This window comes from Lacerta agilis, chromosome 4 (genome assembly GCF_009819535.1).
Source record: "Lacerta agilis isolate rLacAgi1 chromosome 4, rLacAgi1.pri, whole genome shotgun sequence".
Classification (NCBI taxonomy): domain Eukaryota; kingdom Metazoa; phylum Chordata; class Lepidosauria; order Squamata; family Lacertidae; genus Lacerta; species Lacerta agilis.
Window position 1 is genome coordinate 73,251,481 of NC_046315.1, and position 24,953 is coordinate 73,276,433.

Genomic DNA, 24,953 nt, shown 5'->3' on the forward strand with positions numbered 1-24,953 from the left:
CACCTGCAGTTTTTTTTTAAACACCTTGTGAAGTAGGTCAATCAGAGATATATGATTGTTCTAAGGACAGCTATTGAGATTCATAGTTGAATCAGGACTTGAATGTCAATCTCCCAGGTCCCAGTTCCACATGCTAATCATGACACTAGATTTTTAGACTTCTTTCACAGGTATGAATGATCACAAAGATGTTGTTTCCACTGTGTCACTGCATGATTAAACCTCAGCTCTGGGTTTGAGACTCATCAGTGCAGTAAAGCTAATATGACAGCAGACAACTGTGCGTCAGTAGAGACACTGCAGTATTGATTTCAGTACCTGGCTAGTTGCTACAGGTAACCTGCTCCTCACATACAGTCATAATCTCACCTTGCTGGGTGTTACAGGGTTGGGCACCTGGCATCAAAGGCTGGCTTCAGTTCTGGCTAGTAACCACTAGATGTCTCTAGCATAGTAGCTGGTTGACACAGTTACATATGAGAACTAGTTTTCTACAAGGTCATAAATGTTTCAGCTCAGGTAAGTAGAGGAGAAGGAGAACCTGTGGAGCAGTCTCGTGTCTTCTGGTTCCCAGGATCTGAGTGAGTTCATCATACCAGCTCATTACCTTCTCAGACGACAAAAAGCTGTGTTACTTTCCTTGCAAATGGAGTGAGAGACTACAGTTGCCAGCAGCGGGTTGCAGAAGTTTGAAAAGTCCTGGGCTTTACAAGTGAACCTTAGTTTCCACTCAACATCTGAAGAAGATTGTTAATTCTGGACTACTAAAGCATCCAGACACGACATAGGCATATTGCTGGAGCCGACTGAAGCACCCAGGACTAAAATGGGCATTTAATAAATGAGCAATATAGATGCCACACACTTTTTCAAACAGGAGACAGAGTTTTGCTCCTCGCCATGGGGAATCAGAGATTTGTGTGCCTGAGCTGGCTGGTATTTCTCTCAGTCCTGGAGAATTCTGTTGCCACGTTGTATTTGAAATTGCCTTACAGGAATTCGAGCTCGTTGCATGAGACTGACCCATTTGATGCTACAGGATCGGGGCGAGACGAGAGGTTGCATGTTTTCACTGTGGATTATGAATATGTCCAAATACCCTATGAGGTCACCCTTTGGATACTCTTGGCTTCCCTTGCAAAAATAGGTGAGTGAAAATTCCTTTGTGAATTCCAGATGGGAGCTGAATATTGTAAGTGGCGATTAGTTTACCACAAATGAGTCTCTGGCAACAGGTTTTGCTTTTGTTTTTAAACTTGTCGTGTGGGCACTGCAAAATAAAAGTTTAAAAAAGTGTGTTAATGCAGAGCATCCACTCCACAATATAAGACTCTGGGGAGCTCCTTTACTATATTTTCTACAGAGAAGCAATCCAGCAATAAAATTACCATCAAAATCACACACATTAAGCAAACGACTGAGGTGCTTCCAAACAGGAGCTTATCATTGCAAATGAGTTGTTGGCAACAGGTTTTTATATTTAAACTCATTGTTTAATTTCATTTAAACTCATTCGGAAAGCATGGGTTAAGTGGGAGGGGGATGCAGGCTTGCATTTTGATGTGAACAACCTTGTATAGATGCTCTGGAAAGGATTCGTGCTTGAGGAGCACTGGTGCTACCATAAACAAGAGTTTCAGCAGCATCCTTAATGAGATGGTTTTGGTCACTGGCATTCACAGTGTGTTTATTCCTGGTGATGTGTGATGGTGGTAGGAACTGATGCATTTATTGTTTTAAGTGCATGAATCTGTTGTGCTTCTACCCCAGCCTGGGATCAGTTTCAACTAAGCAGGGTTTAGAAATATTTTGAACAAATAAAAAAAGGACTTCTAAATCCCACAGATGCCAATGAGAGAGTTCAGCGAGTGCTTAAATTTGACTTGACTCCGTTGAAACAATTCTCGGCATTGTAAGCACATTTTGGTTGCTGAGAAATGGCGAAGGCTTTGCACTTAGCCAATATATGAGATGAGGGACAGCTAGCACTGTAGGGTTTCTCTCCCTCCCCCACATTCTTATCTTTATTGTTGTGTTGTTGTGTTTTGTTTTGTAAATATCTTTTTTTATTTTATTTAAGCATCGATGGAAGGAAGTCATATTTTAGTTTAAAATTTGTTATAAGTACAAGTCAAGGTGGTGGGTGGGAAAGGGGTTTGATTTGATCTGTGAATTTTTTTGATATAAAATTTTTTTACTCTTCTTTTTTCTGAATTTTCTGTTTTTTTGGTATTTGGAAAATTAATAAAATAATTATTTTTTTTAAAGGATTTCTTTTTCAAAAACAGCACTGCTGTCATTATTTTCCTGTTGTTGTTGTTTTATTCTTATTCAAGGATTCCATCTCTACCATAAACTGCCACACTTTATGCCAGAAAGCTGCCTTCACATTGCCATGGGAGTCTTGGTTGGCGGGATTATTTTTGCCACTGATCATAAATCCCCCCCAGTCATGACCACAAGCATTTACTTCCTGTATCTGCTCCCGCCCATTATCCTGGAGGGAGGCTATTTTATGCCTACACGTCCCTTTTTCGAAAACTTTGGGTCCATTCTTTGGTGGTCTTCCATGGGGTCTCTCATCAACACCTTCGGCATTGGAGTCTCGCTTTATGGGATCTGCCAGATTGCAGCCTTTGGCCTCAAAGACGTCAACCTACTTGACAGCCTGCTGTTTGGCAGCATAGTCTCGGCTGTGGATCCTGCGGCTGTCTTGGCTGTGTTTGAGGAGATGTCTGTGAACGAGCAGCTTTACATGATGATCTTCGGAGAATCTTTGCTAAACGATGGGATCACTGTGGTAAGTACATTGCAACGCTTGTAGAAATGGGGAATTTTTTTTGGGGGGGGAGCAGGAGGCTACGTAATTTTATTTTAATGAGTTCATCCTGCCCTTCCTCTAAGGAGGTCAGGGAAGAAGGGATGCCAAAATCATGGGTGCCGAGCTCTTCACCCACTCTCTAGCAATGGAGGAGACTGGCAGTGGTGGTCATGGAGAGACAACAAGATGCTTCCTCCTGGCCCAAGCTGCAGCCTCTCAGGACAAGTGCCGGCTCATCCTCCGCCCTGAGCTTGGCGGTAGTGGACTGGCAGGGGAAATAGGGGCATTCCGGGATCAAATCAGAAGCTGGGGTGGCTTTCATAATTCCGGGACTATCCTTGGAAAATGGGGACACTTGGAGGGTATTTTATTCATTCATTTATTTGTTGAATTCATATGCCGCCCTATACCCGGAGGTCTCAGGGCGTTTCACAGAAAAGATCACAATATGTAAAACCGAAATAAGAACAATAACCCAGTGACACCTCCCAAAAAAGAGCCACATTTTAAAAAGGTATAGGATGTCCATCAGGTCAGCCAAAGGCCTGGTTAAAAGGAAAGTTTTTGCCTGGTGCCGAAAGGTGTATAATGAAGGTGCCAGGCGAACTTCCTTGGGGAGAGCAGTCCACAGACGGGGAGCCACTGCAGAGAAGGCCCCTTCTCATGTTGCCACCCTCCGAACCTCTCGAGGAGGGGGCACACGAAGGAGGGCCTCAGAAGATGATCTCAGGGTCCGGGTATGAAAAGAGGCAGTCCTTGAGGGTATGAGTTTGCCTGACCACATTGTGTCAGTGCCTGTATGGTTTGTTCCATAGTCACCGTGAATGTGGCTGCCTAGGCCTGTGCACACCATGCATTTAATGCACACACGTCCCAAGAATCCTGGGAATGTAGTTTGTTTAAGGTGCTGGGAATTGGGGTTCTGTGTGGGTGTAAACGGCAGTTCCCAGGATTCCTGGGGGTGAGGAGGAGTTTGCTTTAAGTGGGTCTGAATGTGTTGTGTGTACAGGTGGTGATGGTAATATTCATCTTTGGATAACCATATGAACCTGTTTTGTTTTGCTTTGTTTCCCCACTCAGGTCTTATACAACATCCTCATTGATTTTGCCCACATGCATAAATATGAAGAGATCGAACCTGTGGACATCCTGGCTGGATTTGCTCGCTTTTTTGTCGTGAGTCTCGGCGGGCTGCTCTTCGGCATCGCCTTTGGGTTTGTGGCAGCCTTCATGACTCGCTTCACGCAGAACATTTCTGCGATCGAACCTCTCCTGGTCTTCATGTTCAGCTATCTGTCATACTTAGCTGCGGAAACACTGTACATCTCTGGCATCTTGGCGTGAGTACGGCGGCAAGTTCTGTTTATTTTCACACCAGCTACCATTGGCTCAAAAGGATTCACATCTCCCATCTCTTATACTCTTGGCTAATTGACTCAAGTGATAAGAAAAAATGCTCAAATAACAAGGGTGCTTAAGGAAGCATGCAATAAGCAATATAAACAGCAGTTCTGCTACAATTTTTTGCTTGTATTTAATAGCAATGAGCTCAGCACATCATACTGCTTTATATGTTTGCTAAGTGCTGTAGATGTTAAAGCTACTACGCTTCTGGGGCATACAGTGGTGCCCCGCTAGACGAATGCCTCGCTAGACGAAAAACTCGCTAGACGAAGGCATTTGTCTAGCAGAAGGCTGCCCCGCAAGACGAAAAAGTCTATGGGGCTGCCTCGCAAGACGATTTATTTTTTTTGGCGCGAAAACCTCCACGCTCCATTGCCGCTTCACTAGACGAAAAATTCACTCTACGAATGAATTATTTTCGTCTAGCAGGGCACCACTGTATATTCAAAATGGGTTGATTTTATTGCCAATGTAGATTTAATCTGGCACTCCATGAACCTAGACAATTTTTTGAAATGCCACGGAATACTAAAAAGAGGATGGAATTGCACATTCAAAGATGGACCTGCAACAAATAGTTCAGGTTTTTAACCAACCTGCCATTAGGGTTGCAGAAAACTTTTCAATTTTGTTCACATTTTAATGTGAAAATGCCTGATTTGCAGTTTATTGAACTAATGCACAGACTGAAAAATAATTGTATCTATTAAGAGGGGTGAATGAATGAATGTTTATTATCATGGCCAAACAGCCATAAAACCAGAATTAGGGGGGGGGGATACGCATTAAAATGCATATATGAGTAAAAATGACATACAAAATGCCTTATATTAGGGAAAATTGCTTGCGAAAATCTGTAGATTGGTCAAAACTGTATACAAAAATGTGTTTATTAGAAAAAAGAATTATAGTAAAATGTCAGCAAATTCTCGTGAGAAATTGTTGCAAAAGTTTCGAGAAGTGACTTTAAGGTTGGAAATACAAGAAAGTTTGAGAACTGAATTTGACAGGTCTGTCCATCTTGATGTGCCGTGCCTTCCTTTCAGATGCTATAAGCTGTAAATAGCTTAAGCAGGGCTGTAAAAGCATACCCCAGGTAGTGTAGACTAGAGCCTGGGGATTCCCTCCAGATGTTGCTGGATCCCTACCCTCACCAACCCCAGCCAGCATGGCCAATGGTCAGGGCTGATGAGAGTCGAAGTCCCCCTGTATCTGGGAGGAAATGAGTTCCTCATCCATGACGGATAGGCAATACTGGGCCAAATGACCACAAAAGGCATCTTGAGGTGATTGTGGGAATAATCATCCCTTCCGTGGGAAAGATGTCTTCCTTCCTTCCTTCCTTCACTGTTTCCAGCAGCTCATGCTTCCTTCCCTTTGTGAACAGGATTACAGCATGCGCAGTGACCATGAAGAAATACATGGAGGCAAACGTTTCCCAGAATTCCTACACGACGATAAAATACTTCATGAAAATGCTGAGCAGCGTCAGCGAGACCCTGATCTTTGTGTTCATGGGAGTGTCTACAGTCGGGAGGAACCACGAGTGGAACTGGGCTTTTGTTTGCTTCACTCTGGTCTTCTGTGTGGTTTGGCGGGCGCTAAGTAAGAAACAAGTGCTTTAATAATCAAACTAAACCAGGTGGATGAAAGGCCTTGCGTCACAGAAAGCATCGTTCAGTGCAGAGAAAGGCTAGGAAGTTCAGAGCTGACTGGTATAACCAGTTTAGCAAAGACTGTTCCGCAGGTGTGTTGTGTTCAACGGGTCAGGTCACTTCATACAAAACTGAACTTTGCCGAGAGAAAGAAATATCTATAGAAGAGCAACCCTGGACATATTGTTGAAGGAAATTATACCTCAAGTATAATTACTTTTCATCACCATTCAGACAACCATATAAGACACTTACTGATAATTTTTTTAAAAAAAATCTTAGTACCTTTGACATTTTTTTAAAGCACTTCCAGGATGATTTGGGAGGCTGGGTGGGAACATATTGGCTTACTTATATCCTACTTTTATATCTAACCTAAAAGAGCCTGTGTGTCTACAGTTGCACGGATATCTAGGGCTCTCCATGTGAGGTGGGGACCCTGAAACAGAAGGATTTGCAATTGTACACACACACACACACACACACACACACACACTCTCTTCTGATCTCCAGACAAACATGTAGAGGTCAAGATAGAAGACCATATGGCTTCTTTTTCCCATGAGGACAGTGTGCGTCATCATCTCCCCATTGTTCTAAAAATGTGCAGGAAGACTGTAATATTTTTGGTAACTATTTTTTTCATAACAACCCCCCCCCATTTCTTTCTTCTCCATGCTTAATACAATTTTTTACCATCTCAGTATCAGGGTTGTTGAAGTGATGATCTCTTCAGACCTTGTTAATTCTTTTAGATATTTATTTTCCACTGTTTATAAATGAAATGGTCAATCTGTTGATGCAGAAGGAGAACTACATGCCAGTCTACACATGTAAATGCCTGTACAAGGATTGCCCCATTTTGTGTAATGTAGGTTGCATGGGCTGGTTGTTTATGCATTGCATACTGATGTATCCTCAACCTCCAATCATGATGCCTAGTGTTCTTCAAGATCCCTAGCTATCCCACAGGACTACAATTCTCAGAGTCAAGTTTATGCATCAGTCTTCCCCAGTGTGGTGGTTCCCAGATGATGTTGGATTACATCATTCAAGACCCTGGGCTGTGCTAGCAAGGGCTGGTGGGAGTTATAGACCATCAACATCTGGAGAACTCTACATTGGTGGAGAATGTTATTGACAATATTATAGAGATGTTTTGAACATGGACTTCCTACATTTCAGCTGCTACAATGCAATAGAACACACTGTGATTTGGGGGCGGACTGTATGAAAGTTTGCATCCATTCCGTTACTTCTCCTTGTTAGTTGTGAATTTTTGTTCATTCCTTAGGTGTGCTTTTCTTGTTCTGCATCATCAACAAGTTCCGGACTCACAGATTCACTCTTAAAGATCAACTCATTATCATCTACAGTGGCTTGCGAGGGGCCAGCAGTTTCTCCCTGGCATTCTTGCTGTCTGCAGCTCTCTTTCCTAGAAAGAAGATGTTTATAACATCTACTATTGTGCTTACATATTTTACTGTCTTCATCCAGGTAAGAAGATGAGTTATCTGCCATATCATGGTATTAGTGCTGACAGGGCTGTCTCTAAGGAGGTGTGGAGCTCGGGCCAAATCAAACTGTGTTGAGACCTTCAATTCCTCACCGTCCCTGCCTCTGGTGAGAGAAGGGAATCTTTCACTCTTCCTTCACATGATAGTCCAGATTGGAAGAGAGTGCTGTCCAATTTGGCAGTCTCAGTTCAATGAGGATTAAGCATGCTTCACAATTTCATGGGGAAATGAATATTGTATCAAAAGTTAACTCGCTTTCTTTGTTCCAAATGAAGGGAATCACCGTTAGACCACTTGTCAAGTACCTGGATGTTAAGAAGACCAATAAAAAAGAGTCTGTCAATGAGGAAATTCACATACGAGTAAGATGAAGTTTTACATTTATCTTAAAATTTATAATTTTAATTGAATGTCAGAGAACTATTTATTCATGGTCTATTCTGTCTGGGAGTAGGTTTCCAGAGTCCTAGGTAGAGATATTTCACATCGCCTCCTTCCAATTGATCCTTTTAAAGTGGGAGATACTTGAGTGGTATTAGTCAGAGTAAACCTGCTGAATTGAATTGACCTTACTTAGTTGTGTTGCTTGATTCGAATGGGTCTACTCTGGATGGATTTGAACCCGGGAGCCTGCATGCCATCTAAGCATGTGCTCTGCTACTGTTATAAGCCTTCCACCTTAAAATGTGTTGGACCTTAATAAACAGGGGAAGAGTCATAGCTCAGATGTGAAGCATGCAGAAGTTCTCAGGTTCAATCTCATCATTTCCAATTAGGGCTGTGGTTTGTGTTAAAGCTGCAGTCCTATGTATGGGATTAAGCTCCATTGAGCCCCATGTTATGAATGGGGGGTCAGTTCTATTCAGTTCACATTAATAGGCAAATCTACCTAATTTCCAGTTTCTGAAACCAGCTATGAACCGAAACATAGCCACCTTCTGAAATTTCCACTTCTCCCAATTTTGGAATGCAGTTCTCCAGCCAAGCAGTGTGTACAAGAATGAATATTTTAGGGTCAACATGCACTAAAATGCACGTAGTGGTGAAAATAAAAAAAAGCAAAAATGCATTATAGCTGGGCAAATTGCTTTGTAAAAAATGTGTATAGTAATAAAATTCTCAAACAAAATACGTATGGTAGGAGAAATTAGCACTCAAGTGGTGGTGAATTTTCACAAGGACTTCTTGAAGAAAACACTTGTAAACAGATGTTGAAATGTGGAGAGCTGGAGTTAAAACTGGAAAACTAGGAGACTGAGAGAAACTGAAATTGACACATTCACCCATCCCTACTCCTATGTAAACACATATATCTAGCTATGACATTGGTTAGATATAGGAAGTAGAATTATTTTTACTGCTGCCCAGGACAATTAAAATCAGTCTTCTAATATCATCTGTCAGGATGGCATAACTTGATGCTTGAAGAATCCTGCCTTTGGGCAGAAGAACTTTCTTATAGTGTTTTTCTTAATGGCGGTGCTGTGTTAGTCCTGTGCCATAGCTCAGTGGTAAGCACCTGTTTTGAATGCAGAATGCCCTACGATAAATCCTTCCCCTCTCAAGGAAGGGCTGAGATGTTCCCTGACTGAAACACAGGAGAGCCACTTCCAGTCAGTGTGGACAGTACAGAGCTTAGATGAGCCAGTGGTCTGGCTCAGGTTATTTTTTTTTTTGTATTCTCAATTATGGTTCTTTAAAATTGTGTTGTCATCTTCTTTGCACGTGAACATTGTTACAGCAGCGATGGCTTTGAAACGTTGTTCACACCTTTCTCCAACTTCCTGTATGTCTGCAGCTGATGGACCATTTAAAGGCGGGAATTGAAGATATATGCGGACAATGGAGTCATTATCAACTGAGAGACAAGTAAGATTGTGTCTGTCACAGGTCAGGTAAAAGAAAATAACTGAAAATGTTATTCTAATATACAGGTGAAACTCAAAAAATTAGAATATTGTGGGAAAGTTCATTTATGTAAGCAATTGTCTTCATTAGCTACTGGAGCTTAATATAGGAGATAGACTCATGACATGCAAAGCGAGATATGTCAAGCCTTTGTTGTGATGATTATGGCGTCCAGCTGATGAAAACCCCAAAGTTGAGATTGTTAATTTGGGGTTCTCATCAGCTGTACACCATAATCATCACAATTATAACAAATAAAGGCTTTACCTATCTCGCTTTGCATGTCATGAGCCTATCTCATATATTAGTTTCACCTTTTAAGTTGAATTACTGAAAGAAATGAACCTTTCCACAATATTATAATTTTTCGAGTTTCACCTGTAGTAAAATGGGCCAGACTGAAAATACTCTATGGTTGTTGACTTCCACTTCTTTGTGTTCTCTTCGGCTTACCACTGTAAGTCTGAGAGCCAGGTGTTTTATTTATTTCTCATTGAATTTATTACTGAGGTGCTGTGTTTAGCCCTGTTCACACAACCAGTGCACAACCGGGTCCCCTGCTTTTGGCTTGCATGTGTTCACCTGAGCTTCTTTCCATGCAATGTTTAAAAGAGGAAACGGCGACAGGGGATAAAAATACCACATACATCAGTGGCAATGATTGGAGGTGGTAGCATGGCAAATTCTGAAATGTTAAGAAAAGTTTGTGTGGCACATACACACAATGTATGCGAGTATGTCCCTGACCCTTGCCAATCCCACCCAGCGTTTGCAGGCTTTTGCCACAGCATCTTAAGTACATCACATCTTGACCATTTGCTTATGGTTTAGTGGTGTATTTGCCAAGATAGCAAATGGTAGCAGTGGCGCTAACAGATTAAGTGTGTATAGCATTGCAACTTCAGTCTCTCTGTTCCCTGCTAAAAGAAAAGAGTAAGCAATGCTGATTGGAGCTAAGTATTTACCACTATTTGGTTGCTCTTCCTCCAGATTGTCCATTATTTACATAAACTTTTTGTGGGGTTTTTTTTCTGGTATCTTTTCAAATGCTGATGGGCACAGCAGACCCAAATCAATAGATCATTTAGAACTTTGCTGTGGCACATTATGACTTTAAGCAGAGCTATTACTCTTATGCCTTATTAGAATATTCCCTTTCTACAAAGCAAATCGGGACGTGGGTGGTGCTGTGGTCTAAACCACAGAGCCTAGGGCTTGTCGATCAAGGTCGGCGGTTGGAATCCCCGCAATGGGGTAAACTCCCATTGCTCGGTCCCAGCTCCTGCCAACCTAGCAGTTCGAAAGCACATCAAAGTGCAAGTAGATAAATAGGTACCGCTCCAGCGGGAAGGTAAACAGCGTTTCTGTGCACTGCTCTGGTTCACCAGAAGCGGTTTAGTCATGCTGGACACATGACCCAGAAGCTGTCTGCGGACCAACGCCTTCTCCCTCGGCCTATAGAGCGAGATGAGCGCCGCAACCTCAGAGTCGTCTGCGACTGGACCTAACAGTCAGAGGTACCTTTACCTTTACCTTACAAAGCAAATCAGGATTTCCCTTTCCTTTTACAGCCATAAATGTGTTTAGGTGCCTTCACCCTCTTTCTCCCATCAGTTCAACATACTGTCTTCATTGAACTACACCTCTTTGCTGTTTGATGTCTGGTCCTTAAGAAGCTCAAGAAGATGCCTTAGGCTTGTCCATTATTTAATTCTTGAGTGATGATTGAAATAATGTTTTGTTGTTGTTGTTGCTCTTACCAGATTTAAGAAATTTGACAACAGAGTCCTCAAGAAGATTTTGCTACACAAGCACCAACCTAAATCCAGCATTGTCTCCCTGTACAAGAAACTGGAAATAAAACAAGTCATTGAGATGGTAGAGCGTGGAGAGATGAAGCCACCTTCTTCCAAATCGTCTTCTTTGTGAGTATCTTCTTTCAGCTCAGATAAGTGGGATATAGACGTGTACTTGAAAATAAGGATAGAGAGTAAGTCGCACTAAAGCACCATGAAAATTAACGTGAAACGCCCTAGATGACTAACTTGAGCGCTGCTGATTCCAATGAGACCTAAGGGCAACTATTTTTTTTTTTTTTTTGGGGGGGTGATCCAAACTCATTCCTTTTAATTCTGTGATACATATAAAACACAACTGAGATTATGTAGGAACCAGATTTGATTTTGTCCCGTCACCCCTTGATGTATGGTGGCTTCTTGTTTATATTACTATCCTGTGTTAAGGAATAAATACATATAACAAAAACCTGATGTTTTAGACTACAATTCCCATGAGCTCCATGTCGACTGGAGCTGATGGGAGTTGTAGTCCAAAACACCTGGAAGGAACCAGGTGGGTGAAGCCTGACGTACAAGATGCTGGAATACAATCACAGTAAGAGTTGAACATTAGGAGAAAGTTACAGTCTGCTTTTAAAGAAACCAAGGATGTTACCACTGAAGCCATTTTATTCTGTGCAACTACAATACCAGCACTAACCTTACTATTTAACTACAAAATGTAATAAACAAAGAAAGGCTTTCAATAAAATAAACATTTTATTGAGTGGTTAACAGGTCTCCTTTGCTTTACCTGAAAACAGATTTGTATCATAGGTTGCACAGCACTGAAGCGCAAATGTAAAAGGAAGTGGGTTTATTAAACAGAAAGTTTCCTGCTTCTCCCTGAAGCAGAAATGCCTACCATTATCAAGTTGCCTGGTTAATAGCTAACTTCATGAAAAGAGTTTTCCATTTTTATATTTGAGTTCTAGATGTATGACAAATTGCTTTCATAATGTTTGTGGAGTTGCTCGTTGTTTGCCTGAAACTAAGGGTATTTTAATTGAAACATCTAGAGAACTAGATTAGCTAACCATTTACACCCAATGATTTCTTCTACGCACGAGTAGTCCTAACGCTGGACTAAGCCTGGAACAGGTTTGCAGCGATATAGTTAACTAGACTATCCTGACCGTATCCTACAGCATTTCCCAAGATTGTGGCAGTTAGAAAAAGTGTCAGTGACAATAACGGCTATTGGGTGTATCCAGTACTTTGTGGTTGTTGTAAAAATGAGGCGTCGAAACTCATATCTTGATAAAAGTGCTGTGTGCACTGGTGTGCAGCACGAAAAAGAAAAAAAGAGGCTATCGTGCTGCACACCAGTGAACAAAAAACACTGAATGTATCTGTGATCTCTTATTTTACAGTGTACATTATGAAGGAATTTGACCTCAAGGACAATTAGAACGGCTCTTGCTGTATAGAGATGTCATGATATGTGAACTGTCCCCTAGAGTAGAGCTGTTTTTGCATGGCAGTGCATCTGTAAGGATTGAGTACCTGTCTCTGCAAGTGATAGCTGTCGTGATTCAGCTCCAGTTACATTTGGAGAGTTTTCCAAGATTTGTTGACTGGTGATCTTGGCACATCTGTGCGAGTGTCATATGACTTGAAAGTGTACAAGGCTCAAGCTAAGCCGATGAGGGAGAAAGGTGGGCTATAAAGGAAAGAGACAAATGATATTAACATAAAGTCAATACAGTGGTACCTCGGGTTACATACTTAATTGGTTCTGGGGTGCTGTTTGTAACCCGAACAGTACGTAATCTGAATGGCGATATTGTGCATGATGAAAAACATTTCTGGGGTAGCGGAGGTTGTAACCCGAAAAAACGTAACCCGAAGCGGATATAACTTGAGGTATGACTGCATCGCAATGTGTTTTGTGACTTGCGGTGATTTGCTTTCATCCAACTGCTCTCACATAAGAAACTGGCCATGCGACTCAAAGGCGTTGCTACCTCATTCTGGAGAAGAAAAGGGATAGGGTGGTCAGAATGGCAAGGGAACTTAAACCAGCATTAAGGAATAAGCCATTACAGTGGTACCTTGGTTCTCAAACATAATCCGTTCCAAAACCAAGGCGTTCCAAAACTAAGGCGTGCTTTCCCATAGAAAGTAATGTAAAATGGATTAATCCGTTCCAGACTTTTAAAAACAACCCCTAAAACAGCAATTTAACATGAATTTTACTATCTAACGAAACCATTGATCCATAAAATGAAAGCAATAAACAATGTACTGCAGTCAACACAATCAGTCAGTCGGTTGCTGAACTGGGTTCCACACAGTCACCAAAACAAAAAAAGAGAGAGCTGCAAAAACAAAAGTGCAAAATAGACAGACCTTGGCGTAACACTCAAAACGGAAGTGTGGCACTCAAAATGGAGCACATTTGGCTTCCAAAAAAAGTTAGCAAACCGGAACACTTACTTCCGGGTTTGCAGTGTTTGGGTTCCAAGTTGTTTGAATACCAAGGCGTTTGAGAACCAAGGTACCACTAGGTTCAGGGTGAAGCGATTTCCAAGAGCAGCAGCAGCAGCAGCAGCCTCCTTTCCTTTTTTGCCCCCAACCTTGGAATGCTGGTTGGAATGTATGCATGTAGCAATGGCATGAGCCAGAAAAAAACAGACAACCAGAAAAATGGGGTTGCAATGCAGAGGTGGTTGCTGCAATGACATGTGATCTCCAGTATGCAGATGGTTACTGCAGCTTCCAGGCGGTTGAAACAACATGAGAAGAGATCTGTAGAGACTGTCTCCCACCCGGCATTATCATGATTTTAAAGATAGGAATATACAGGAGGTTGCTTAATACTGAGTCAAACCTGCTGGTCCATCTAGCTAAGCATGACCTACCTGGACCAGCAGCAGATCACCAGGGTTTCGGGCCGGGGATGGCCACCTGTCATGGATGCTTTAGATGAGATTCCTGCATTGCGGGGGGGGGGGGGGGTGGACTAGATGACCCTCGGGTCCCTTCCAACTCTACAGTTCTTTGATTCTGTACTTAGCTAGTGGTGTCAGGGATTAACCTGGGACATTCTGCTTGCAAAGCTTATCTTTTACCACTCAGCTATCGCCCAGACAATCTGTAAATGTCCTCATGATAAAATGGGAGATCCTTGGTAGCCCCTAGAATGGGGAGAGCACCCTTTCCCTGGAGACACCCCAGGATCTGAATCTGAATTTCTAAAAGAACTGGAAGATGCTTTTATTTGGATTAGCTCCTAACAGGCAGAGCCACACAGTTGGAATTCTAATATTCTATTTTATAGTTTTGAAGATTTTTTTTTAAAAAAAATGATTAAGTTTAACTAACTTTAGTCCTTCATTACTCAACTTCCGTCAGTTTTCCACAAAGCGACACTTTCTATGTAGGTCAAAGACTGGAGATTTTATGTGGATTTCTTAATGGGTTTTTTTTACAGTTGTTTTAACTTGCTTTCCTTTTGGACTTGCAGATTGAAACGCCAACGGCAATAAAATAACATGAATGTACGCTCACTCACTCACTCACTCACTCACGCACCCATTCACACTACAAAGAGATGGCTTGCTTCTTTGATTTATGAGAGATCCTTTGCTATCCCTTCTTAGCAGAACAGCCCGGGCGTAACTAATACATGCCAATATTAGTGTGTACATACAACCACTATGCAGGAGTAACCGTTGGCCCTTTGACTTAGTCATTCTAATGTTTGCTTTCCTTCTCCGCAGGAGGTTTAGAAATCGAAGGATGCAGAGACTTTCGCCTGCAGAGGTGGATTCCATACAGAACATACTGGCTCACAATCTGTATCAAGTGAGGCAAAGGGTCAGTTTCCCTTTCCGGTAGCATGCTTCATATCTATAGAACAAAAGATCATGTTTGCACAGTCTCTGAAGCCTTAGCAACGGTCAGTGAGAGCAGAAATGTTAGCATTGCTGGTTGTAACTGAGCCACGGGACAACGTTATGGAAAATATAGATTCAGATCCGCAGTTACTACGTAGTTGAACTGTGGAATTCCCTACTTCAGGATGCAATGGTGGTCTCCAATGTACGGTGGCTTTAAAGGGGGATTAGACAAATTCACAGAAGGTTAGATACAATGGCTTAGTATCTATGATAGCCACGTTGCTGGAAATCACAAATGGAAGGAAAACGGTTGCATTCAATATTTTAATTTTTGGCTTTCTATAGGCATCTATAGGCATTTCTATAGGCATTCTATAGGCCGCTATGAGAACAGGAATGCTATTTGGGCCTTTGGCCTGATCCTGCACCCATCTTCTTATGTTCCTATGTACTTGTTTTGTGTGTTTGTGTTTCGCTAAGGCGACGGTGTTTCCCACAAACTCAATATCTGCACTCACTGTGCTGTTTCCCCAAAACACAAAAGAAAAGAGACCCCTCCTTTCCCCCCCTTTGCGAATATTCGCTTTTGATTGCCATCTACGCTGCCAGAGAGCAGGAGACTCCAGAGACTGGCACCAGGGGGCAGACATCCCTTGCTTTAACAACGCAAATAGTAAAAGTGTCTCTCTGGTTGTTCCTAAACAAAGGGGTAATCGTCTTAATCTGTCATAGCCATAGCTGTCAATTTTTTCCGTTTTTAAAGGGAAATTCCCTTATTCCGAATAGGATTCCTCGCAAGAAAAGGGAAAAGTTGACAGCTATGGTCATAGCCAAGCCAGCAAAGGCTCTTGTGGCACTCTAAAGACTAACAAATTTATTTTAACAAAAGCTTTCATGGACTAAAGTCTATCTTTGCAAAACAATTTCCAGAGGGATAGTTGCTGTAGCCTGTTGCGGCAAAACAGCAAGGAATCTTGCGACACCTTGGAGACAAACAGTTTTGTATTTGAATGTCACAGGCTTTCACGGATTAGTGGGCCGTAATTCACAAAAGTATATGCCACCGTAAACAAAGCTGTTAGTCTTTAAGGTGCCACAAGACTCCGTTGTTGCTTTGTTAAATCTAGAGTTGCTTAATACTGTTGTTACATAACCGTAGCCCCTTTAGGCAGGGGTGGGAAATCCCAGGCCTAGGGACCAAATCATAGAATCATAGAATTGTAGAGTTGGAAGGGACCCAAACTGTGGCCTTTCTACCCAGCCCGCAAGACTCTTCACCAATGATGGCCCTCCCCCAGACCACAACCCTTCACTGGCCCTCCTCTGTTCCCCCCTCAAGTACTTTTGACTGGTTTGTGTCTTTGAAGATGGAGAGATTGCATGTAGCTCTCACTTCTGCATAGCTGGAATGCATTGTAAATAAAAAAAAAGTCAGAGTCACATTTGTCATTCTGTTCACTTGTTGTTCTCTGTCCTCAACCACCACTGGCATGTAGGCTCCGAACATTTGTCCACAAGCAAAATGGTCCTCAGGTTAAAACATTGTTCCTACCCATGGCATACAGACTAAGTTTAAATGTGCATTGTTTGATCCATGTTGGTGGAAATGAAGGCAGGACAAAGTGCGTTGACTTGGGTCAAAACCCGAAAGCCACCTGCTCTAGAAAATCACATGGAAATAATATCAAGTTGTGATTTGCTTGTTTTCAGACGCTGTCATACAACAGGTACAGCCTTGCCGCAGATGCAAATGAGGAGCAAGCCAAAGAAATCCTCATTTGTCGCCAGCAGAGCCTGAAGCAAACTGTGAGGAAAGGATACAGCCTTCCTTGGGGAGGGCAGGTACGTCTTACACAAGAGGTAGCATTTGTGTGGAATCAAGGTTTGCAAATAGCTGCGGCCCAGGCACTTTCTTCCTCCCTAAGAGTATCTATTGTTTTACAAAGGCACATACACAACAAACAATAATGGCCATGTGCCACAGTTTTCATGCAGGTTAGACAGCCATAAGAAAAGAGTGTGAAAGCTAGAAACACAGCTGCTCAGGGAAGTAAAGCAGTAAAAAAGGTAGTTGCCAAGTTTTGTTTTTTAAATAGAGATGTGAGCAGGTCCCAGTAGATAGTCATCCTTGACATTTGTTTCCCCAAGCTGGAGGCACTGGTTATTGCCAAAAGTCTATCTGCTGTATCTGATTTAAAGGTAAAGGTAAAGAGACCCCTGACCAATAGGTCCAGTCGTGTCCGACTCTGAGGTTGCGGCGCTCATCTCGCGTTACTGGCCGGGGGAGCCGGCGTACAGCTTCTGGGACATGTGGCCAGCATGACTAAGCCGCTTCTGGTGAACCAGAGCAGCACACGGAAATGGCGTTTACCTTCCTGCCGGAGCGGTACCTATTTATCTACTTGCACTTTGACATGCTTTCGAACTACTAGGTGGGCAGGAGCTGGGACTGAGCAACGGGAGCTCACCCCGTTGCAGGGATTTGAACCGCCAACCTTCTGATCAGCAAGCCCTAGCACCACCCGCGTCTGATTTATCTGATTTAGGATGGTCCAATTTGCTTCCTTTATTTACAAGTATCTGCTTTAATTACAGGTTCCAAATATTTTGGCATATGAGTACTTCACTCAGCCCAGTTTTACAGTGGGGTTAGTAGACTAGAGCTGTGGTATGAATTACATGTGATATGTATATGTGCTTATTTTGCCCACAGTCTTGCTGGCCAGATTTTTCAAGCATAACAAACAAAATGAGCATCAGTCTGAGTGAGCCTTAGGCTTGTAGACACCTCCTTCCCTCCCTCCGAATGCATGCTGTAATTGAAACACCCACTTTCACTTTGAAATAAAAGCTGCAGTTCCCTGTTATGTCTGAGCCGGGAAAACTGTGGTTTATTCTGATGCTGGTTTGTTAAAACAAGCCATGGCCATCCCTGGGTGGGCTCAAACTACCAACCTTTGGATTAACAGCAAGATGCACTGATCTATTGTGCCACTGGGACCTCCTTATTGTGCACATTTACCAGGCCTCATGCACATAAGCTTTCCACAAAGAGGGAATTATGCACATTTCTTGGTCAATATGTGTAATCTCCAGCAGACCTTGGGGAATGTCCATATATCAACTGAATTTTATGCGTTCTCCAGCTACTATGCATAAACCCAAACAGGCCTTGGGGAATGTACATATCTCCGCTTTATCTTGTACATCCTCCAGCCATTATGTATAATTCCCCAAAGGGCCTAGGGCAATGTGCATATAGTATCTTGATTGCAATCTGTACATACTCCAGGCAATATAGTAGGCATTTTCTCAGGGCAGTATGCATAGTTTCTAAGAAAAACACACCCACTCACCCCTTTTTTGTTCATAAGAGTGTAATCTGTGCTCCCTGGGCTTCTTCCCACAGCCTATTGTTATATGGCCCACAACATGCCTTCTCACTGATCAGCTAAGCAGCAGGAAAAGGAGCGGAGCCTCCAGGTGAAGTGGTTTTCTGCCCTCCGGCCCTTTCACCACTCCCAGCTCTTCTTCATTCAGCTGAGGAGCATAAGGTGAACTGGAGGGACAGAAAGGTTAAAACCTCCCCACACCACCACACACAAAAAAGGTTAATAGTGGCAACATTGGGTCCACCAAATTTGAAGTATTGAAAATATTATGGGAAATCTGCCTCTGATTCTGAAACAGAGTCCAGTTTTGAAACCTTAATGCTATATCTGTGTAGTCAATTGGAATTTATTTAGAGGAAAAACCATCCTTACCTGTAAAGTTGGCATGGCCAAGGTAAGACATTGTAGAGCCCTTTTTGGAAATGTTTAGGGTATTCAGTGTTCACTGGCTGTGAACTGCAATAAGGTACAATCATTTGCCATTCCTTAGGGAGCTTCTTCTCTACCCCTGCTTCTCTTCATGAAGATGCAACATATAGAATTTCCATTTCTCAATCCTTTCATCTGCTGCAGACAAGTTACTTCCCACTCCTGTCTTCTTGGAGGTCCCACCAATTATTTGCCCTGATTTCATCAAGACCACAGCTATAATCCAACCTCTGAAAAGCTACTTCCCACAGGAAGCATTATTCTAAAATATGTGATTCTATGTTTTGCACCACCTTGACATTTTATGTGTGTGGGCAGTATATAAATACTTTTATAGATAAAAATGACATAAATAAATTTAGTTACAGGTAGGTAGCCGTGTTGGTCTGCCATAGTCAAAACAAAATAAAAAATAATAAAATTCCTTCCAGTAGCACCTTAGAGACCAACTAAGTTTGTTCTTGGTATGAGCTTTCATGTGCATGCACCCGAAAGCTCATACCAAGAACAAACTTAGTTGGTCTCTAAGGTGCTACTGGAAGGAATTTTATTATTTTTTATTTTGTTATAAATAAATTTGATAGCATAAAGAGCTACCTTGTAAGGTTTAGCATGAGTTCCCCCTGTTATCTGTTGCCTCGTAAAGTGTGCTTTGAACTGGTGCTCTAGATGTTTCAGGTTTGTTTAAGCTACTTTTTGAAGATTTTTTTTTCCATTTCCAAAGAGCAATACATTAATCACTCATTTCAAATGTAACCATCAATTCTCACTGACATACTCTTTTTTCAGAGTCACCAGAATTCAAACACACAACGCACTGCACATTTGAATCCCCTTGTCTCACACTTATTTGTCCGTAGGCTGCCAGCAGAAGTATGCGCTACTTATCTTTACCCTTTGGTAATGCCCAAGCAACCAGAAGAGATGTTGATGATGATCTAACAGGTAATCCTCTTTGATCAAAATAACACAGGAAAAATGCTGAATTGCTGCCAATTCACACTATTTTATGAATTTGCAAATAGCTATAAACCACACATTCCCGCTAAGTGGAAGGTGGGACAAAGGATGGATGAAATGGTGTCCACCAGAATATTTGTTTTCCCTTGGAGACACACACTCATCCTTTACTGTAAGGATATCACAAAGAATAGTAAACAGGACTGATTATTTTTTGACTTAGTCCTTTGACCAAACAAGATTGGAGATAGGAATGCCGCCATTTGCAAAGGTGAGAAAAATGCAGAAACCAAGAGTGCCTTGTGCAAAAAGAAAGCAGTGGGCTGGGCTCAATTCTGTGACATGTCATAGCAGGTGTTCCCCTGGTGTTGTAGATGTCATTTGGGGGTGGTTCATTGCTTGTTTTGGGGTGCACAGCTGCGGACTCCTTATTCATTTATGGCAACTGTGGCCATTACTGTCATGGGGCAGTGCGTTTGACAGTGTCTAGTGCAAAACAAACAAACGAAAACAAAACAGCAGTGGGCTGGGCTCAAAGCTAAGGCATGTCTTAGGGGACATTCCCCCAGTGGTCTGAATGTTTCATTTTCATTTTCATTTTTTTAAAGCCAGGAGCGCCTGCGGGTGTCAAAACCGCTGGAAGCGATTAGGGGATCTAAGCAATGCTTTGATCGATGGAACTGCTGGGCTAAGCTGGCTCTGAATGTTTCATTTGTGTTTCCTCAGTGCTTATTTTGTGGTGCACAGCTACAGATCCCTAATTCATAACTATGGCCTGGGATCATCATCCATAATGTGCCTTGTGCAGAAACAAGATTTTTCATTCCGGAGAATAATGATGCATCTCAAAAGAAAGAGTGTGCTAGTGGTTGAGAGTATGTGGGGTATTGCAATTAATATTTTTGTTGTAGTAGTAGTAGTAGTAGTAATAATAATAATAATAATAATAATAATAATAATAATTTATTTATATCCTGCCCATCTGGCTGGGTTTCCCCAGTCACTCTGGGCGGCTTCCAACAAAATATTAAAAATCAGTCATTAAAAACTTCCCTAAACAAGGCTGGCTTCCGATGTCTTCTAAAAGTCAGACTGTTGTTTATTTCCTTGACATCTGACGGGAGGGCGTTCCACAGGGCAGGCGCCACTACCGAGAAGGCCCTCTGCCTGCTTCCCTGTAACTTCACTTCTCGCAGTGAGGAAACTGCCAGAAGGCCCTCAGCGCTGGACCTCAGTGTCTGGGCTGAACAATGGGGGTGGAGATGCTCCTGTAGGATCTAAGAAACTATTTAAGCTATATACACATCCTGGCTCTTGTGCTATGTCTGAAACAGTCTTTGGCCTTTTCCAACAAGAATCCATACATACACATCTTAAGGAACCAACTTTTTTTTTTTAGTCACATATGTATTGTTGCGGTGCTGGTGGTGTGACTGACTTTAGAGTAGGTTGTGACACCATCTACAAGATTGTATCTAATATGCTCCCCCAATGAACTCATTATTATTTTTTATAATTAATAGTTCAAATCATGATTTGGAAAAATAAGAGGTATAGTATAAGTAGCCACAAACACTTTCAAGCCCTAAAGCACCCAATGTGTGCCAAAGGGTCTGTGCTTCTTTATGGGACTGTATTATGATCATATGTTGTCGATGAAAGACTTGCCCTCTGCAACCTAAGGCTTATCAAAGGCCCCTGAAGCTAAAATTCTTTGGTCTTGGGTCTTTTAAACCATGGTGCCCTGTAACACATCCTGTTTTTCAATACAGGATAATTAGAGACTTGCCTAACTTGGATTTTTTGGTCTTGCGTCATTTAGCCGTGCCAAAAGTAGTAAGCAGAAATTGCAACATTAAAGAATATAGGAAAGGGGGTTGAAGATCTGGTGAACTAAAAGGAAAATGCTGAGGTGGGTGCCAGTGAGATAATTTGTAGGAGAGAAGGATAAGTGAAGGCAGGGGCAGAAAGAGGAGCCTGGCAGATAAGTTGGGCTGACATTTCTCATAAAGTATATGCTCATAGGCAGTGCTTTTTTTCTGGGGGAATGCAGGGATACGCATACCCCTAAACATTTTGTGAATCTTGGTACTTTTGTCCATTTACTGTATTTATTTTCCCCGATTCAAACTATAAAATGGTGATTTTGTTGAATCAAAATGAGAGTACCCCTAAACATTTTTTAAGGGGGAAAAGCACTGCTCATAGGAATGGGAATGGCATTAGAAAAATCAGGTGAAGAAGAGATCAAGTAGTCTAGAAACAGTTCTGATTTTTGTACAGTTTATATACTTCTCCCCAATCATGAGGACTAAAGCCTTGCAGGTCTAAAACCCGGGCCTTGCCTTTGCATAATCTATGAAATGGCCTTAATTCTCAAAATATTGACCTTGACCTACCCAGATTCGCAGAAGATGTACACCTCTAACAATTCAATCCTTTGCATGTTGGCTTAAGTCCCATTAGGTTCAATGAAATGTATTCCTACCGTGTTTCTCCTAAAATAAGACACCGTCTTATATATTTTTTCGCCCAACAAAACACAGTATGGCTTATTTTCAGGGGATGTCTTATTTTAACCACGTCAAATCGGTACGCTGCATAGCCACGCCTCTCCAGGCTGTTTTAATGGGAGGTACCACGTCACTATGGCTTATTTTCGGGGTATGGCTTATTTTTGGGGAACGGCTTATATTTCACAAATGCATAGAAATCCTGCTATGGCTTATTTTATGGCTATGTCTTATTTTAGGAGAAACAGGGTAGGTGGTGCTCTTTTGAGGGGGAGTAAAAAAACAAAAACAAACGAGGCACGGGTACTTGTATCATGATAGAAGTGCTGTGGGTGTCAGCACAAAATGGCTGCCAGGAGCAGCAAAAAAGAATAAGAGATATGTACTGGTGAGAACCACCACAAAACAGCACTGCTTCTAGGGCTGGATCTAGACACACCAAAGAAGCGTTCCAGTTAAACGCATTGTAAATTTAAACAGGGAAAACAGGTAGAGAAAAACAGGACTCCACAGCGCCTTCTGGTGGCACAATGTTATATCGCATATACAACGTATACAAATCGCTTTTTCTTTACCAATCTAGCTGAGTCCTAGTTAAGCGTGTATAGGATTGCAGTGCAAGCACAGCATGTTGAGCCAATGCCCTCAGAGAGAACAAGTTTCAGTATTACGCTGTGTTATGTCCATTTATCATCAATCTCTTTGTGTCTGAAAGGATAAGTAGGTGCAGAAGGAGGTGGAAATGTAGGGTCTGAACCCCGCTGATATTGTTCACTTGTTTCTGAATCCAGGGGACTGTAGCAGCGACTCCGAGTCTGTGTTCATCAGGCTCAATTCAGAACCTCGGCCAGGGTCACAGCAAAGAAGGTGGCAACAGCAGCAATCACTTCCGATGAAGCAGCTGCATTCAAGAGTCGAGCCAGCAGGTTTTACAGGTCAGAGAAGAAGAACAAATGAATGGGTTGAAAGAGCCAGAGTACAAAGGCCACTGTTAGGGCCGAAACCTCAGCTTACTGCAGTGCCTGAAACCGATATTATTCAGGAACTTGTGTCAGATGATGACGGGAACAGGGCATCAATATCATCAGCGTCTTCTAACAAATGGACAGCAGAACCCAAAGGTGATTTTTGTGAGCGAAAAAGCCACTTTACTAGAAGAAAAGAGTGATTTTTCTTCTTAATGGAGCATAACTTAATGGAGCGTGATTTTTGTTCGGAATTTGATTAAAAAACACACCCTCTGAACTCATCCTGATTCCAGCTTAACGGATGGAAGAGGTCGATGCATAACAAAATGTGTGAGACCTGATTGGCAACGAGGTATACATTGCCAGCGCTGAAATCTGCAGGAAGTTTTGGCTGTTCATGCGGAAGTCTCATTATAATTTACGTTTCCACTCTTGGAGGTGGAAAAACCTAGCCGTTGTAAATGTCCACAATGAACAGAGAAAGCTGGATAGGCGGTGTTAACTGAAGTATTGGCAAGTGTTTCGGTCATGCAAATAATCACTGGGAGTTGGCTTTAGGTGTGATTCTACACACAGTGCTATTTAATGGGCTTGGTCACGTGCTCGGGGCTTTTTCCTCGGGGAAAGGATAGGGAAGAGATGCAGGGGGGCAAGAAAGAGCTGTGTCTTGCCAGCTGGGTGGTACCCAAAGAAGCAGGAGGACCAGCAGGCAAGTGGGATGGCCAGAAAAATGAGACAGGCAGGTTGGAGGCGGCTGCCAATTCATCACTCCCATGCACCCACAAAAATTGTCTCATTCTACCTCATGGTTGGTGCAAGAGCAATGATTTGCTTATGCAAGCAATTGCATGCTACTGGCTGCCCTGTAAAGAATACAGCATGCACAGGCCTTACTTTGGAGGCCATGAGGATCGAGGGGCACCTCAGTTTTGTGACCTCATTCCGATATATCTCTTTCCCATCACGGAGGCCCACTAATGGGTCTGTTTGCATACCCTCCAAGTCTCTCTCTTTTCCAGAGACAACAGTCCCGGAATTACGAAAGCCACCCCGGCTTCTGATTTGATCCCAGAATGTCCCTATTTCCCCCGCCAGTGCCACCACCACCACTGAGCTCGGGGAGGAGGATGAGTCAACACTTGTCCTGAGCAGTGGCAGCAGCAGTGGCAGCTGCGAAGGAGCACCCTGTAGCCTCTGCATGGTTTCTCCATGGCCACTGCTGCTGGCCTCTTCTCTCGGGCAGCTTGTAGCAGCTGCTGGAGAGTGGGCGAGGAGGAGAGTCTGCGTCCGCCAAGGCCCAGCCCCATGTGATGCACGGGCTCTGAGGGGTAGGCCGAGGGCGGAGCCATCCTGGGTGGGAAGAAAGAGAGGAGCACAAGGAGTCTTGGTTTTTATTTTTGTTAAAAGCTCTGTGGGTCTGCATCTATTCTTGCTCCTTTCTAAAACATATTTATTGGCGTGTTTTTCTTTTTGTAAATCTACCAAAGAATAAAATAAAATAACATTGAGATTAAGGGTTTTCCTCAGGACGGTGGAGGGCGTGTGTGCTGTCTTCTGTTGCCATAGAGGTGGTAAGAAATGCTCTGTGGGAGTGGGGACAAATAAAAATGGGGTGGGGGAGTCAAGGAATGAGTGAGAAATGTCTGTATTTTCATCTGAGAGATGTAGGAGGTTAAGTGTTTGCCCAAATTTGGGGCCCTGCG

The 24,953-nt window shown here is 42.6% G+C and overlaps 1 protein-coding gene across 1 annotated transcript; it reads left to right on the forward strand.

The window, feature by feature from the left end:
• Nucleotides 1-536: 536 nt before the first annotated feature.
• Nucleotides 537-23,679, forward strand: SLC9A4 (solute carrier family 9 member A4). The gene is made up of 12 exons (XM_033147636.1): nt 537-1,147; nt 2,337-2,800; nt 3,902-4,161; nt 5,613-5,830; nt 7,175-7,377; nt 7,673-7,759; nt 9,196-9,266; nt 11,069-11,230; nt 14,869-14,965; nt 16,699-16,830; nt 19,670-19,754; nt 23,074-23,679. The coding sequence occupies exons 1-12, from the start codon at nt 901-903 to the stop codon at nt 23,448-23,450; spliced, it is 2,403 nt and encodes an 800-aa protein (XP_033003527.1). The 5' UTR covers nt 537-900; the 3' UTR covers nt 23,451-23,679.
• Nucleotides 23,680-24,953: the final 1,274 nt, after the last annotated feature.

Coding starts and splice junctions, on each gene's coding strand:
- SLC9A4 (XM_033147636.1), top strand. CDS start 901: ATGGGGAATCAGAGATTTGTGTGCCTGAGCTGGCTGGTATTTCTCTCA. Junction 4,162..5,612: donor TACATCTCTGGCATCTTGGC/GTGAGTACGGCG, acceptor CTTTGTGAACAG/GATTACAGCATGCGCAGTGA. Junction 19,755..23,073: donor TGTTGATGATGATCTAACAG/GTAATCCTCTTT, acceptor TTCTGAATCCAG/GGGACTGTAGCAGCGACTCC.